Below are 16,899 nucleotides of genomic sequence, written 5' to 3' on the forward strand. Positions count from 1 at the left end.
AGCACCATTTACGCTCGTCTTGCGCGCCCTGAATACTACATGTGAGAAACGAGCGAATGTTAAATGTGCACATAGACGGAAAGTGAATTGGTGCACAGACAGGATCGAACCTACGACCTCAGGTGTGAGACTCGCACGCTGAAGTCACTTAGCCAACACTGCTCACCGATTAATTAAAAAATGAGCTTATTTCGTGACGATCGCGATAACTTGACAGTCATTGTTGATTAGTGGCTTACATAAGGATGAGTGTTATTCAGTAGCTAACTTCATGAGGGTTTTGGATTAGCGGCTATCTTCGCCGTTATGTATAAATATCTCACCTCAGCATCAGGCGTGAGCGGTTCAGAGTCAAGCTGTCGACAGGCGGGATTAGTCGCCGCCACAGCCTCCAACCGCTGCCATAGTTCTTCGCGCTGATGAAGCCGTTCTATCTCCCTGGCCAAAGAAATAATTTATTTGTATAACTTTCTTAATAAATCCAATTGAAATAAATATACCTACAAATATCTAATCAGCGCTAAGGAACACATGTAACAAAAAAACCACTAATCCGATATTGATAAAACTGCACCTTGCTCCTGGAAACCTGATTTAAATATATATAACTTAGTTTCCGAGAAATTTATGCATAAACATACATACTTATAAAATTATCACATGTGTTTAGTAATGAAGAGCAATCTAATAACCATTACTTTTAAACTGGTAATAACTATGGATCGTTCCTGTACATACATTTTTTAATAAATATTTTTAAAATTATTAAAAAAAATATCAAACTCACTTCTCTTTCGCCTGCTTGAATTGTTGCGTGCATTCATCGAAGAGTTTTTGGTTCATCTCCATGAAGAGCTTAAGGGCGTTGTAGACCAGGCCGTGGATTGTCTTGTTCCAGTGAGACTTTGTATTGCAGTACAGCGACGGGAACATTATTGGCAATATGTGAGTCGCGTTGTCCGATATTAGAGACATAATGTACTCATTGTTCCAGTAGTATAGTGCGCGTTCTGCGACCTGGGCACGAATACACACTTATGAACGTCACAAACATTAAAATTTACATAAACGTTGTGTTATAACGTTAGTTAAGTTACGTATATATATTTTAGTTAATAATTAGAAGCGCTAACAAATGTTAACACACACACTTGTAGCCAATAAATTGTAAAAAAGTCAACTTAGTAATAAATTAGCTCCTTAGTATTCCATACACGCATAAATTGTAATATAGCATACTCTTATCCAATACTGTCCAAAGCCGACTACACTATATTATTTATAGGCATGTCACTTAGATTTAAAACGCTACTCCTAAATGTATGTTAGTTATAAGCTCATACACACTTTACTTCAAACAAAGAGATTTAAATATATATAAATCTCCTGTCACGATGTTTGTCCGCGATGGACTCCTAAACTACTTAACCGATTTTAAATTAAATTGGCACACCGTGAGCAGTCTGGTCCAACTTAAGAGATAGGATAGCTTAGATATTTAATTATAGTCGCAATTTTATTTTATTGCAAATTATTTGTCTATCATTAATTGACAGTCACAATTATCTGTTAATTCCAAAAGATTCTAACAGATGTCGATACTTTTCGACTGGATTGAGTAAGTAATCATTAGATGGCACTGCTATGGTAAACCGACAAACGTGTCATAAAGCTACAATTCAATATCATGATTACCACGTGTTATTGAGGCTAAGTATAAATTAAATTTATTTTGTAGTAAACGAAATACCGTAAAATTCAATTATTTCTACTTTTTTTAATTTTTGGTGTTAGCATAGCCAACCACGTGTTACTTAGACCGAAGTGTAAATCAAATTCAAAATATAGTGACGATAATACAGTGAAATTATTCTTTCGTGTCACGGTATTAAGGCTAAAACTAAAACCACATTAAGGAGAAACGAAGTTCGCGGGGGCAGCTAGTTTATCTATAAATCCATCTAACAACCGCCATACTTAACCCATATTCTTGTTCATAATAGAACCATATCGTTGCTTTTGGAGTCGGTTCAAAGTTACTTTATTTCTCAAAGAATTACATTCACTTAGCGAGAAAATTTAAGTTAGTTATGTACATGTGTTATGCAATTATTTGAAAATAAGCTTTATAAAATAAAAATATAAGTTTCTAACAATATGAACAATATTATTTACAAAAGTGTACGTAGGTCACATTGATGTTACAACATGCATTATGTGACTGTCGAATAGAAATAATTTCTTAGACTATCTAAGTTCTATCTAGTTCACAGATATAAATAAATGGGCCTTTTTGATGTTTTGTAAATACATATTTAGTCCATTAATATATATTGATATTTTCTTTTACGATATTTACATAGATTTATATATGTATTTTCGTTATTTTATATGTAAGTACTTTTAAAATATATTTTTAAATTTGTAAAAAGGTTTTATTTTTTTAAACCGGATGCAAATGTATTAAATATTTGTGAATACTATTTAGTTTTCCGTAATTAGTCCTTGGTTGTATTAAAAATAATTTATCAATATTTCTTAATTAATATTTATAAAATTTGTAATGGCATTATAATATTCTTATAAACAAAGGAATTTTGAATCCTCAAATATTGAGATAAAATGTAACACAATATAATTAATATATTTAATTAAGTAAGTGGAACATTTATGTCAGAATAAAAAAAAATCAGTGGCGCTATCTTTGTGGTTCTGGGCCTCAGATTCTGTATCTGTTTCATGATCATTTGTTAATCTAATAGGCAAGTAGGTGATCAGCCTCCTGTTCATCACGCACGCCTTCGACTTTTCGGGTATAAAGCAAACCGACCGGCAAACACTGGCGAGCCCTATGGCATTGAGTGCGTCCATAGGCCATGCGTTTGCCACATGTTCTATAAACCAAAAGCCGGTTTCCTCACAATGTTTTCCTTCGCCGTTTGGCAATTGTTAAATGCGCACATAGAAAGAAAGTCCATTGGTGCAAAGCCGGTCTCGAACCTACGACCTCAGGGATGAGAGTCACACGCTGAAGTCAATACTGCGTAGGAGCATTTATTTAATAATAATCAAATCATATTTATACCGGATGGCAACTGAACATACCTGAAAATGTGGGCTTGAAACGCACTTGGCCAGTTGACGGAACAGCGGATCCATGATTTTCTGGAACTCTGCCGGTTCTATAACGTCTAGGATTTCTTCCATCTCATTTAAGAACATCACCTCCTTTGGTGAATGTGTCTTCGGCCAGTATTTAAGTAATGCCCTAGAAACGGTTTATTTAATATCAGGGTGCAAAATTGAGATAAGAATAATATAATATACTATAATAATATACACTGATATAAAAAAAACCAAAGAAATATAAAATAAAACACTTTATTACAGGATTGAAGCTATGTATTAATATAAACTTATAATTATTAAATTCGTGAAACATGAAACGTCGGTATTTTTTAATTATATAAAATAATTATAAGTTTATAATAATACATAGCTTCAAGCCGGTAAAAAAAAGTGTTTTCTTTAAATGTGTAAAAGCAATGTTAACAAAAGACAAAAAAATATTATTTATTTATAGGCCATTAAGGGATGATGGAAGATTAGTATATGTTAAATTTGGTATAGTTTGTTGTTTAGCTGGATTAAATAAGCTCGTTCGAAGTTGTGTTACCGGCTTTTTAGGAACACTTTTTGGTGTGAAACATCTAAAAAAAAGCTATTGTTTGCGTGGCGATGGGTCACTACAGCACGTATCGCCTATAACGATATCATATATGTACAAATGTATGTTATGTTAGTCTATATGTATTATTAACAATTTTGTAACATTATTGCAATGTGCATCTATAGATATTCGAGCTTGTAAGTTTTAACGTAACAGTTGCATATTACTGAAGGATTTAATCTTACCGAACAACGGGCTGTGTGAGAGACGGATCCTTTTCAAGGAACTGCACCACGCAGTAGGCCAGCTGTGGGTGGTAGACTGATAGAGATTTTGCCTTGTGCAGTGGGAGTAATACCTGGAATAACACATTAAACATAGTATTGTCTTTGGTTAACACAGCTTTTACACATTGAAAGAAAACAATTTTTTAACCGGATTAAAGCTTTTTTTGTATTGTTATAAACTTATAATTATTTACATAATTTTAAATTTTCCGACGTTTCGCGTGCTTGACGGGTTTTTGCAGTCATCTTTTAGTCAATACCAACTCCGGGGAAATAAATACATATAACACAACTTTCTCTACAGCTGTGATACTTTTCACATTCAACACCTTTTGTCTTCAGTCACCGTGACCACGCACGCTGTAAAGCACGCGAAACGTCGGAAAAATTTAAATTTATGTAAAATAATTATAAGTTTATAACAATGCAAATAGCTTTTAATCCGGTTAAAAAATTGTTTTCTTTCAATACATTAAACATCTAAGAAATTCTTGTTGATTGATATACTTTGGAAATCAAGCGGTAACTGCGGAGAATGTGATTCAATTTCTAAGGTTCTTTATTTTGTTACACAAAAATTTATAGTGATACATATACAGTGTACATTATGGAATGTAACAAAGTTATAGGCACGATTTTAAAGCCGTTTTGCTTTTTTAAAAACTTATAAATCAGATAAAACTAAAGTTATAATGTTTTGAAAGGTTTAACAATATCAAACTGAATTTAACAATGAGGTAAACTACCTGAGAATTATGCAATCTTTAGATGAGATTTGCATTTTTGACATGCCTAGTGCAAATCTAGTATTCTATATCTAGCAATTGTATTTAGTACATCGGAGTTGATAATGTATGGCACTCAGAATGCCTAGGGCGATCACTAAGAAGGTAAGTATAGGCTTGAGCGGGAGAGAACTGTTTTTTAATTGTTAAAATAAGCTAATATTACAGCTGCAGTATACTTATTTTTGTTATATATATTTTTTACTTTATTCTATTATATATTTCCGTTGGCAAAACTTTTGTTTTAAAATTATAATTTTTCCATACCGCTTTTCAGCTCAGATGCCGGACCTAAGCCAACTGCAAGGTTCTTAAATTATAATTCTCTTGTAACTTTCTAACATTTGTTGTGTTCAATATTATTGCTTTTCTTCTAACAAATTTAGACTTGCACTGATACGCATCACATTGTAATTCGTATCTCAAATCGTAATGTCTACCTGAGCACTGACAAATATGTAATACTTCAAAAAGGTTTTTAAAATTATGATTCTCTTATATTTTTTGGGGACTTATGTTCATTATTATTGCTTAACTAATCAATTGAGATTAGCACTGGTATCTCTGTCCCGTAATCTCTTCTCGTTTTAAAGAGACCTTGGATCTTGATTCTCACGTTCTAAAATACGAAAGTAATTCATAACTTACCCTAAGCAAAAATTGTTTATGTTCCTCTTTGAGTGGCAACGCGAAGCCGTTAATAATTGATCCAAGTATCTCTAATAACTCGGCAATGCCGTTGTGATGTTCCGTCTCATATATAAACCTGTAATTAAATATAAAATTAAATGCATATTAATTGCACGTAACTCAATTAAGTCAGATATCAATATTGCGTTTTGCAAATATCAGTTTATATATAGAGAAACAATATTATAGTAAATTTAAAAATATATAGCAAACTGGACGTATACATTTCAATACAAATAATCTATTAAATATTCGAATTCATTACATTATTTATATAAATCTTAATTCTCTCTGCACCCACGATTGCTGAGAATTAATCCTCCATATAACGCGGAGATTTCTCATGATATATTTTGGGTAGTGTGAAATTTATAATGATTTGTCAAGTCCATAATTAGTTCTGCATACCTTTGCATCTGTGTTCCAATTTTGTTGTTATAAAATTTAACTAAATAACTTTATTAAATTCGTGTCTCAAGCTTTTCAATTTATACATAAAAACGGTTTTACGAAAACACTCCTACAACGCCTTTCCTATAACGGGGACCGGGTCTATCGCGTTATAGTGGGGTATGCTGTACATGAGACGAGTTACATAATGTATATGTATAGTACTCGCATAAATATTTGAATTATTGATACAATCTTATTATACCTAAATACTCCACTTTTTAATGTTTTGCGAAACATTGTAGTATCCAAAGTAGACACTAAGAAACCCATGGTAAGTTCATAAATAAAGTTTATAATAATGCTTATTATTCATTTTTATTTTTATTATTTATTGTATTAAAGTGACTGTTGTCACTCGTGTAATCATTGCAATAGTTGGATATTTTTGGACATTATTTAAACTTTTGTATGTGTGATCTGTTATATAAAACCCATAAGAAACAAACTTAAAAACCTCTCGAATATGACGAAGAGTACATTTAACTGGGCCAAATTATATCTCCAACTGTTATAACCACCACAGATCAAAACAAGAATAGCAAATGGATGGCAAAGGTGGGAGATCATAAAAACAACAACAATAAAAGTTATATTATTATATTAAGCTTATTAAACTAAATTAATCCTACACGATAATATTTAATGTTATGTAATTAATGTAAGTGTTTAATCCACTCAAATACAAAAAAAAAATATTGAATAACTCAAAAAATTATATTATGATTACTTACGATTTATAAATACGGTAATGTTAGACGATGACGTCATGCCGAACTAACCCTAACCTGGGCCAATAGAATTTACATTCCATTTATTTGCATGTTAATATCGAATAAAATCTGCACTTTAAATTGGACGTTTGACACGCAATGAATGTAAAAACTCATTTACTCATGGCCTATTCATAATAACCGCGGCAGCAATTGGTGACAAACGCAAGTAAAAGAGATGAACTTTAAAACCATAGAAAAGTACTTTTAACCTACCAAATAATGACATATTAACATAGATTATAATTCAGATTGTTTGTTAACTTCGCTTATTATGATTATGGCCCACAAACATTAGAAAACTTCGAACCCCGTTTTCGCGCCAAATTATTTTCAAGATGTGGCCATACTCAAAAATTGCCGTGTCAGAAGGCTTACCTATTTGCCTATAGTAGCTGTTCAAGAAATAATTTAATTATTTTATTGTTGTTGTTGTTGTCGGTACCGCTTCTCATATTTATATGTACGTGAATTTCTATCATGTGCTTGTCCTTTTCCATGATTTTGTGGTCTAAATAAAAAATTAATAGTGGCCTCACTGGGTTATTTAGTAGTTGGTGTTTGGTGCCAAATATCTTGAAATATATTACATGTGAGCTGTCGGAGCGCACACCTTCAGCTAAAATAATTAAGGACAAACGAGTCAGCATTGTCAATGGTTGACCAATGTCGTTATGCTCATTTTTCATATTTTTGGAACACACGTATTAGGTTACTATTAACTATAGAATTGCTATCAGTTCTTACCTATAGAAAACATTGTTGATCTGTTTCCTTATATAGGCACGTAGAACTAGAAATTTTCCATATATCCTATGTAGAGTAGTCTTGAGAAAGTCCCGCTCTCTTGGGTCCTCTGTGTCGAATAGTTCGAGGAGCTGTCGACAAAGTGAATTAATTTTAATTGTTGTCAAACCGAACAATAACAATGTTGAGGCATTGTAGTTTATTAATCATTATTAAAACCTAGCTCTACCCGCGAACTACGTTTCGCCATAATATATTTTTTATGTACCTTTTTAGGATATATCAACATATGCAACATTTTTCTACGCCAAACAAATTGTTCGTTTTTCCGGAATACTATATAAAATAAAAACAAGTTGTTCCCTCCATTAAAACCTTCACAGTTCTTGAAATTAATTAATCCTTTGACTAATTAAAAATATACTCCAGTTGTAGCTTAGCAACATATTTTAAATTTCATTTTTAAATAGATGAATGATGAATAAACGTCTGTTTTAAATTTCCTGATTGCGTCTTTGGTTAATTCATTTGTTTACTAAATGTCATGATGTCATGTGTCAATGTGGTACCGTATGAAATTGAACGACACAGCGCTGTTAAAGAATTTATATATCATATTCAATATTTATTCATATGCCGAAAGCATCTCGGGGTTGATATTCTTATAATATAATATTAATTGAACAAATTACCTATTGATATTAATTTAACATTTGATATTACTGTTATGCATACAGTGTAAGATATAGTGTGTAGAGTCAAAAGTCCTGTTCCAAAACCTTCCCTACCAAACCATATAACGAAAAATTAGAGAAAATGCGCCTAAATGTTCCTCAAGCGTATAATCACTCTAGTATTTATTCTTGTCCACAGTTACTACACTCCACAGACTACAGGTGGATGTAAAACATTATGTTATAGCAATTTCTTTTTCTAAAACTACAGATTTTATTTATTCAGAATTCTGTTAAATTATTATTATTACATTTTGTTTCACATGTCAAATGAAGCCTGGCGTAATGTTTGCAGATCCGTCGATGGCTAATAGTTTTTTGCCTCCATTTCGCCCTTGTTATTTTTATTTTAAATATGACGCTCATAACTGTATATAGTAAAAATTATTTTAATTCAAACACTATTTTTGTGTTTTAACAATTAACAATGTTTGTTGTAAAACGAACGCATTCAAAAAAACAACACTTATCGAACGGATAATAATATCAATCAAAAATAATTAACGGCTGATTACCCCCCAAGCGCGTAGGGCCATTGTAGATAACCACAAATTAATTACTCTAGACACTATATATAGAATACAACATTGGGTTCCGTGAGCCTCTTCACAGGATGCGTTCTACTTTTGATTCTACTACTAATATCGATCTTTTTTCGCACTCCTCTACAGCTTCATTTAAGAATAGGTTAAAACAACTATTCGAGTAGTAAACCTTGTATCTTTCTTCTTATTTTGGCTACTAGTATGTGTTTTGTTGTCGTTCTACCGATCTATAAACTTTGTATTGTCTACTTAAATATTTTGTTCTCTGTCATGTCACGTTTTGTTTTGCTTTATATCCTTTTTTATCAGTGAAACTTTTTGTGGATATATCCAATGCTTTAATTCTTATGTTTATATTTCTTTTCTGACTTCTACTTTTAGAGATGTATCTGTTTGTTTCCCAAATGAATAAATAAATAAATAAATAGCTATCGCAATTGAAAAGTAACAATATTTTTTTTATATTGAAAAGGTAAAAAGCGTCTTGGGCGAAATTGTCAAACGGGAGCATACATCATTCGAATACGTGTAGAAATTATTGAAGTTGTATGAATAGTTGATACTTTCGGGCTGTCATACTAAACCATGACGATTTTAACCTAATACTTGATGAAGATGCAGTACAATTATGTATATAGACGCTTCCTTTCCTCTATTGTTAAAAGATTCTAAAAAATAAAATAATTAGATTTAGACAATATTTTTTTTATATTCAAGTGATTTGCTAATTTCTTATAAACGTTTGTCCACATTTCAGTCAATCCATTACGCTCGCCAACATTTAAAGCAATAGTAAAATTGTGTCAATACACGAAATAATTATTGTTGGGAATGGGAATATAAATTTACTCACCTGCAAGACAAACTTTTGGTCAATATATTTCTTGGCTATATTTGGCTGGAAGTCTGGCGACTCAAGCAGTCGAAGGAACAGCTCGTAAACCAGTTGCAAATGTGGCCACGCCGCCTCCAGGGTTGGCTCATCTTCTTCAGGATCGAATTCCGCACCATTTGGGTTTGATGAGGGCGGCAATGTTCGGAACAAGTTGACTGCGAACTGTTCACAAAACAAAAAGGATTCTTCAAAATACATATGCCAAAATTATATATAAAATGAATATAGAATATTAAAATATCTATAATTAAAAGCATCATGTACATGTATAGTTCATACACTATGTGTAAGTAGTATTTCCAGGCACAAAGTTGTCCCTGTAGTGGCTTTTTGGTGGTTGTGTACGAGCCAAGTCTGTACATTTTGCTCACTCAGCTGTTTTAGTTTTGTAAGCCTTACGATTTCCTGAATCGTGGGAGTTACGCCCCGAGAGCATAGCCAGACGTAGGCACTCTCTTTAAATGTTACATTGCATTCATTCGTTACATAGCAATTAGCAATTCATTATTTCGCTTATATTCTATTGTTAATATAGAGTATAAATAAAATCCTCTGTTATTTAAAGCACCCCACCCCCATGACCTAAGAACCGTACAGTACCTACTCGTAGATTTTATTTATGTTTAAGAAATAATACAAGTGAAAAAATAGTATATTCCATTACGAGTGCGGAAAGCCTGTCATTGCAAAGAGTTCACAACAAATGTCTACCCGAGCCAAGGCGCAGCCGAAGGTTGACAGTCTGAACAAGTTGCAATGACAGTTCCGCACGTGTACTGAACAACTATTTTTAATACAGTTGCGAAAAAATGAAGCAATTTAATAAAATAATAAAAACACAATAAACTCATCTAACTAACCATTTATTTCGTACATTGAAATTGGTACAGTTTCTTATACTAACTGTGGAAGTTATATGTTGCATACTTAGTGTTTGAGTCAAACTATTACAATGGCGTTTGCTAGTTGATGGAATTGGATCTGATGCATTATCATTATCAACGAAGGTAGATGAACGAACATAAATCGTTCTCTGAAGCATTTTGTGCAACAAACAACTAAACTATGTATGGGCATACAGCCAAGTCTTCAGTGGATTTTTTTTATTGATATGAAATGAAAATAAAAATTTATGAGATGAACAAATGAAACCTAACCTAACTCATTGAATCAAATCAATCAAACCATTAAATCTGATATTGAAACAAATTAGTAGCTTCTTTTTAAAAATATTTCCATGAGTCATAAAAACTTCTATGAATTTAATCAAGTTTAGTAGAAACTTCGTGGTTGTTTTTTTCTTTTTAATAGACATTATTTTGACAGTTGGGAAAGAGAACGCACGAGTTCGGAATAGCACGAGTATGTAATAGCCCACATCCCGAACGCTATACGTCCCTGCAATACGCCACTTTTTGAGCATCTGTACTAAAAACTTATTTTCTTTAGTACATTAAAAGCTTAACGTCCAAATATATACCTTGAATTAAAAAAAATACGTTATTAAGTATAACCCCGTGGCTTTTGATACAGAAACTGAGCAGGAAAATAATTATTACCGTCACTCATATATCGTATTAGCTCCGCAAACCATCTTCAAAAGTCCAAATGCCCAACCATGAGGAAATCAATCGTGTCACATGCGACGACATGATGTCCCTATATTGAGCCTTATATCGTCTCACCATTGAAAGAAACATATCGAAAAATTGAGACACATGGAGACTAAGTAATTCTAATCATTATTCTACTCCAATAATAGATCACCAGCGTCAATTACATTAAAAATATAAAATGCTTGTGACCAATTGACAATTTTTTATTCATAAAAAAAACACATCAAATGTTTTGAAGCTATAAACAAATTGTTTTAGAAAATTAAATTATTAATAAACGTTTCTCACAGTTGAAACCTTCCCTGAACCACAACAAATACATCAAGATCAAAATTAGTCAAATCGGTCAGCTTTCATTTGTATATATCAAAAGATAAAAGCAAGCAAGCTAAAGAAAAATGCTGCGTATAGGAATATCACATTTCTTAGAAAACCGCGCTGAATGTAAATATGTGTCACAATTTTTACGATGAGCATTATTTTCTGACCTCTTTACTGGTCAAGCAAAACAATTTCTGCCACTACGGTATTTAAATTACACCACATCATATATAATACATTTCCTACAGTATATGTTAATGCTGATTAGGTACCTAATAAATACCTAACATTATATTATTTAGTAGAAGTATAGTGGCTGACAAATATACATGTATCGACCTATTGATGTATTGTTTTCTATTAAACTGGTGTATTAAAAGGGTATATATTATTTTCCACCTTGATTCACTTTGATACTACGTGTTTGCGTGTTCTATAAGTGCGTGCTACTAATTCGCCATGCCTACTGCTGATAGAGAATGAACGTTTGTCTTTATTGTTATTATAATTGATTGTTTTAGTATGTGAAAAGCAAAGTGCAGCTCGATACAAACATTTTGTAAAACAAAAAACTTCCCCATTTATTAATAATATTTATTTTAGTCCAATTTATTTAAATTTAAAATAGCGACGAAGGGTTGACTTGCATTTCAACTTTTTAATTAATATTTTCATTGACCTTCATAAGTGTACATCGTGTTTTCTGTAGGAATAAATATATATTTTAAAAATAATGCTTCCCAAGAGAAATTCAAAATTGTATGTATTAAAATGCAAATAACACATTTCTAATATCAAGGTAAAATTGAAGGTTAATGTATAATTAATTGCAATGCGACAATTTATTTCCCTAGGTTGTTTCCGTGCCTATTTTCAAACAAAGTTTAGATTGCAAAATGTATAATGGATTTAAAGAAAAGTAGCGACTCCTAAAATAATTTAAATAAAATAAAAATGTATTTGTGTGTGTACAAGAGAATTAAATGTGTTGAACCATAATAAATATATACGGGGTATAAAGATCAAATTAGGCTATTTAGTCGGTCCCAAGTCAATGGATTTTCTAACTTTTTAAGAATGTCCTTATAAGGTTAGGTTGACATTGGTTGTCATTGATTATACCCTAATATGGCTACCTGACATCCTGGTACCCTGACATCTCGAACACGCCGAACGGTCTAACGACGGTGGAGCTATGCTTAAAAATATATATCATTCAAATTCAGCTGCCCACTGAAGTATTTCCGAACCAATTAATTACCTTCAAGAAAAGAGCGTACCAATTCTTAAAAGGCCGGTAACGCACTCGCGAGCCCTCTGGCATTGAGTGTCCATGGGCGTCGGTATCACTTAACATCAGATGAGCGTCCTACTCGTTTAAGGGCGTTCCTTTATATTAAAAAAAAAAAACGGGAAAATGACTTCTGCAATTCAGAAACTTAAGATTAATGCAATCCTCTATACTATATAAAAACTGTCGTGGCTTTTGTACCCAAACAAGAAACTGCGATACAGTGGTACCTCGACATACGAGTTTAATTCCTTTCGTAACCTTGCTCGTATCTCAAAGTAATTTTCCCCATTGAAATTAATTGGAATGCCATTAAACCGTTCCAACCGTTCGTTCCGGCACCCAAAACACCCACTCAGTTGTTTTTGAATAAGAAAATTATTTCACGTTTTAATTCAATAGACATCATCTTCTGATACATGGTTATAAAAATACGCAGGTCGACTTTTGTGGTCTCTGGCAGAATGACCAGCGCTGCGGAACACGTCTGCTCCACAGCATAATGCTAAGTTAGGGCCAGTTACATCTACAACACACACACATTACACATTTAAAATGTACCTTATTAAGAAAACACTTTTTCAACGGATTGTTTATTATTATTAGTTTATAATAATAATACATAGCTTCAATCCGTTTAAAAAGTGTTTTCTTAATGTGTAAAAGCCATGTCAACAAAAGACAATACTATGTACCTTATTCCTTTTTTCCCAATTTTTTTTGTTATTTTTCTTTTTTTGTGTGTTTCGTGAGTAATAAATGTTATGTATATGTTGTTGTAATGTTGTACCGATGTTTTGTAAATGTACAAAATGCAAAAAAACGCTCGTAAAATTCCTCGTATATCAAATCTTGCTCTCATCACAAAGCAAAATATCGCTCTCTCGGCTTCTTATTATTAAAACATATATAAAAAGATGTGAAGACTGTAGACTAAGGAAGGAACAATATCGTAGTAAGTAACAAAACCCTGACATTAGAATTGACCTAGTCAGTTTTGTCTCTCTAGGGATTACTATAGAACGACCTTGACAGACAATTCCATCGATTAATTTTATTCATAGACTAACGCCATTTGCGTGAAAACAACCTTTAATCGTGAACGAGTCAGACGTGACCCTTATCAGTCTGCAAATTTTGCTAGATGTATTCATAGTCGATTAAATTTCAGAGTTACAGTCTATCTACTTGAGAGAGATTCGGATTTATTACATTTAAACAGAAAAATCCCTGGTTCAGAAAATTCAGGATTCCAATGTGCTTTATACCGGCGCACTGATCATGATTCGAAAGCTGATACGGTGATAAAAATACATTGAGATATGGCATGTCTTGAGACCTATGCAGTTGAAGAAAAATCCGAAAGAAGACTTGGATTAATTTTACAAGTATTTAGAAACAAGATCACCTACCATATTAACAGCCTCCGGGTATATAGCCTCTGTGATGACGTCACGCTGTGAGGTGATGTACTCCACCATTTCCAGCAGTGCACCCCGCTTGACCTCCTTCCATTTGAGGTCCGACAAAGGCTCGTCTGCAAAGTCGAACAATAAGCAGCATTGCCGAATCTTCTGCACGAACAACTGTTCACGCTCCGCTGCTGGGGCATCTGCAAATTGAGATACCGTAATGAGATGTTAGGATGCCTATAGCATACATTTCGATTGGAAAGAGACGAAAACTGTCCAGAAGTATTGGGTGTAAAGTACAATTTAAAAAAAAAACATAACCTAATGTTTAAATATCGCGGAAAAATTGCGATGTTTATGTTTTCAAGCCGAAACAAGTTTTTTGGGAATCCAGTATTTCTGGCTTAAACACATCAACTCCCGTATGTCAAAAACGTATTGGATTTTGAGAAACCTAGGTCATAGGTCAACATAATAATTTATAAACGAAAAATATAATAACAAAATGGTACTTATTGTCTATAATCGTCTAGAGCCAAAAGACGAGCATTAATTTGTTTGGATACAAATTAATAAACGCAGATTAAACGAAAACTTGAACTTGAACAAGCTTTAGGGAACTAGGGAATGGAGTCGTCGAAAAATATGTTGGTATACGTTTACCGCAACAGGGTTTTATGCTCCAGTATTTTCGATAATTAAACTACATAGTATCAATATGAAGCGCAAGAATATTCATATTTATACAATAATATTAACTTCATAAATCTTTGAATCATGTAAACAAAATAATAGAATTTAATATAGGCAAATTCCTCATGTTTTTACCAGGCGATATTTTAAAAATGAAAACATGAGGAATTTACCTATATTACCCAACCAAGTTAACCAAGGTCGTTTATTGTAGTTTATGTATGTTTAACATTCATTAGTTCCCATGGTATTGTACATGTATAGACACAGCGGTCACCAGTCGACAATGGGTCGATATAATTCTGCGGCCTTTTCGCCATTTGCCTGATTGTGACGACATTACCAGCGAACAAGTTTACGGATGCTCTTTTAGAGACACACCTTAAATGAAATTGTTAAAGGCGTTGCCACTGTGATTTCTATTACGTATAATATACAAATACTCAAATTGCATTAAAATAAACACAACGTTCTAAGATTAATTTCAGCCGGTCTCTATATTCTCCAATGTGAACGAACCTTTCAGCAGCGCCAGTTGCACCATTAAATTCTCCTTCTCACCATTAGTAGTGATCGGACGCTCGGGTGACACGGTCGTAGTGGTAGTAGCGGCAGCGTTGGGAGTGGACGTAACAGGTAGCGGCGGCGGCGGCGAGCGCGCGTCCGGCGGCGACGGCGCCTTGGGCTGTTGCCCCTGAGCCTCCATACCGAAAAGTGCAATTCGAAACGCCCGTGCTACGTCAGATACGCTCTCGGATCGCTTAGTCGTCTGGCTCGCGACCAGATCCAATCCGGAGTGGAACGAGGGGGACTTGGGTATACCGAGTGGCGAGACAGCACGTCGCGGTTTGCTATCAGCGGCGGCGAACATAGCGCGGGAGGGCGCGCGAACAGCCGGTCCGGTGTGGACCATCGCAAGCGGCGGCCGGCAGCGGCATCCGAGCGGGAGCCGGCGGCGCCGGGCGGAACAAGCTGCGGGGGCGGCCGGACTGATTCTACAACAGTCCGACGGCCGCCCGCCCGCCACGCCGCTGCGCGCGCACCCCGCCCCGGCTCCCTTACTGCCTCCACGCAATCTATACGTGCTAGGGTTCGGTACCAACTACTTATCATTCATATTTAACATGCCTAATTCAACTTCAAAGGCAGAATAAAAATATTTCGCACTATAAAACATAGGGAAGCAACTTGTAGCGATAGCGGTTTTAACAGAGAATGAATTCCGGAAATCAACACGATTGCAAAATATTGATATTGTAACCCAGGACGCTTTGCGAAGTAGCCGTTCCATTTTCATGACCTAATAAATATCGTACGTCAATCCCGAAAGGTTGTATCCATATTGTCAGCTAACATTGATCGATCGAATATGTTTTGATTACTGAGGCTATTCTTAGAAGTTGCGGATAGCTGTTGTTATTTATGGTAAAGGATTATTATTAATTCAATGTTTGTAATTAAATATAATACAATGCAAAAAAGGTTACTTGACATATGGGGTAAAAATATGAAGATTTATGAGGTAGTTTCTGGGTACATTTCTAATCAAGACAGGATGTAAGTATCAGAACTTTTGTATCCCCCTCGCCAAACGATCGATCGATTTGCACTTTAATTTGTTGAGTCACGACACGTGATCAAAAAAATCGCTGGTGAATGGGTGCGTACTCCATTTTAATAATTGGATTGATGGAGGGCCAAAAGGGAGTCTCAAAATTTAGATAAGGAACAATAGAAGTGGAACTTTTTTTGTATTTTATTAGTAAGAATCTCATAAGATGTAATTATGCTGGAAAAGAACGACGCATCCTTATAGAAAACTATTTCCTTATAAATTACTTGGAATATGATCTATAACAGCTTCCTATTCAATTACAAGCTTTGTGCCGAAGACGCTTTGATGGTTGAGTGAATTAAATTTAAAAGGTCAACGCATAATTGAGATAAGGGACAGAATTAGCGACCTGTTGATGATGAAATTAAGGCACTT

General features: G+C 33.9%; 1 protein-coding gene across 2 annotated transcripts in view; it reads right to left on the reverse strand.

Moving 5' to 3' along the window:
* LOC123716013 (serine/threonine-protein phosphatase 2A 56 kDa regulatory subunit gamma isoform-like) overlaps positions 1 to 16,899 on the reverse strand; it is a 36,539-nt gene that overhangs the window by 3,332 nt on the left and 16,308 nt on the right. For both annotated transcript variants that reach the window (XM_045671479.1, XM_045671480.1), the window contains exons 3-10: positions 14,217 to 14,416; positions 9,535 to 9,738; positions 7,403 to 7,533; positions 5,391 to 5,508; positions 3,916 to 4,028; positions 3,106 to 3,268; positions 788 to 1,017; positions 324 to 438 (exon numbers count right to left, since the gene is read on the reverse strand). In XM_045671479.1, the coding sequence (XP_045527435.1) occupies positions 324 to 438; positions 788 to 1,017; positions 3,106 to 3,268; positions 3,916 to 4,028; positions 5,391 to 5,508; positions 7,403 to 7,533; positions 9,535 to 9,738; positions 14,217 to 14,416 (1,274 nt within the window). The remainder of the gene's footprint in view (positions 1 to 323; positions 439 to 787; positions 1,018 to 3,105; positions 3,269 to 3,915; positions 4,029 to 5,390; positions 5,509 to 7,402; positions 7,534 to 9,534; positions 9,739 to 14,216; positions 14,417 to 16,899) is intronic.

This window comes from Pieris brassicae, chromosome 11, assembly GCF_905147105.1.
Source record: "Pieris brassicae chromosome 11, ilPieBrab1.1, whole genome shotgun sequence".
Taxonomy (NCBI): Eukaryota; Metazoa; Arthropoda; class Insecta; order Lepidoptera; family Pieridae; genus Pieris; species Pieris brassicae.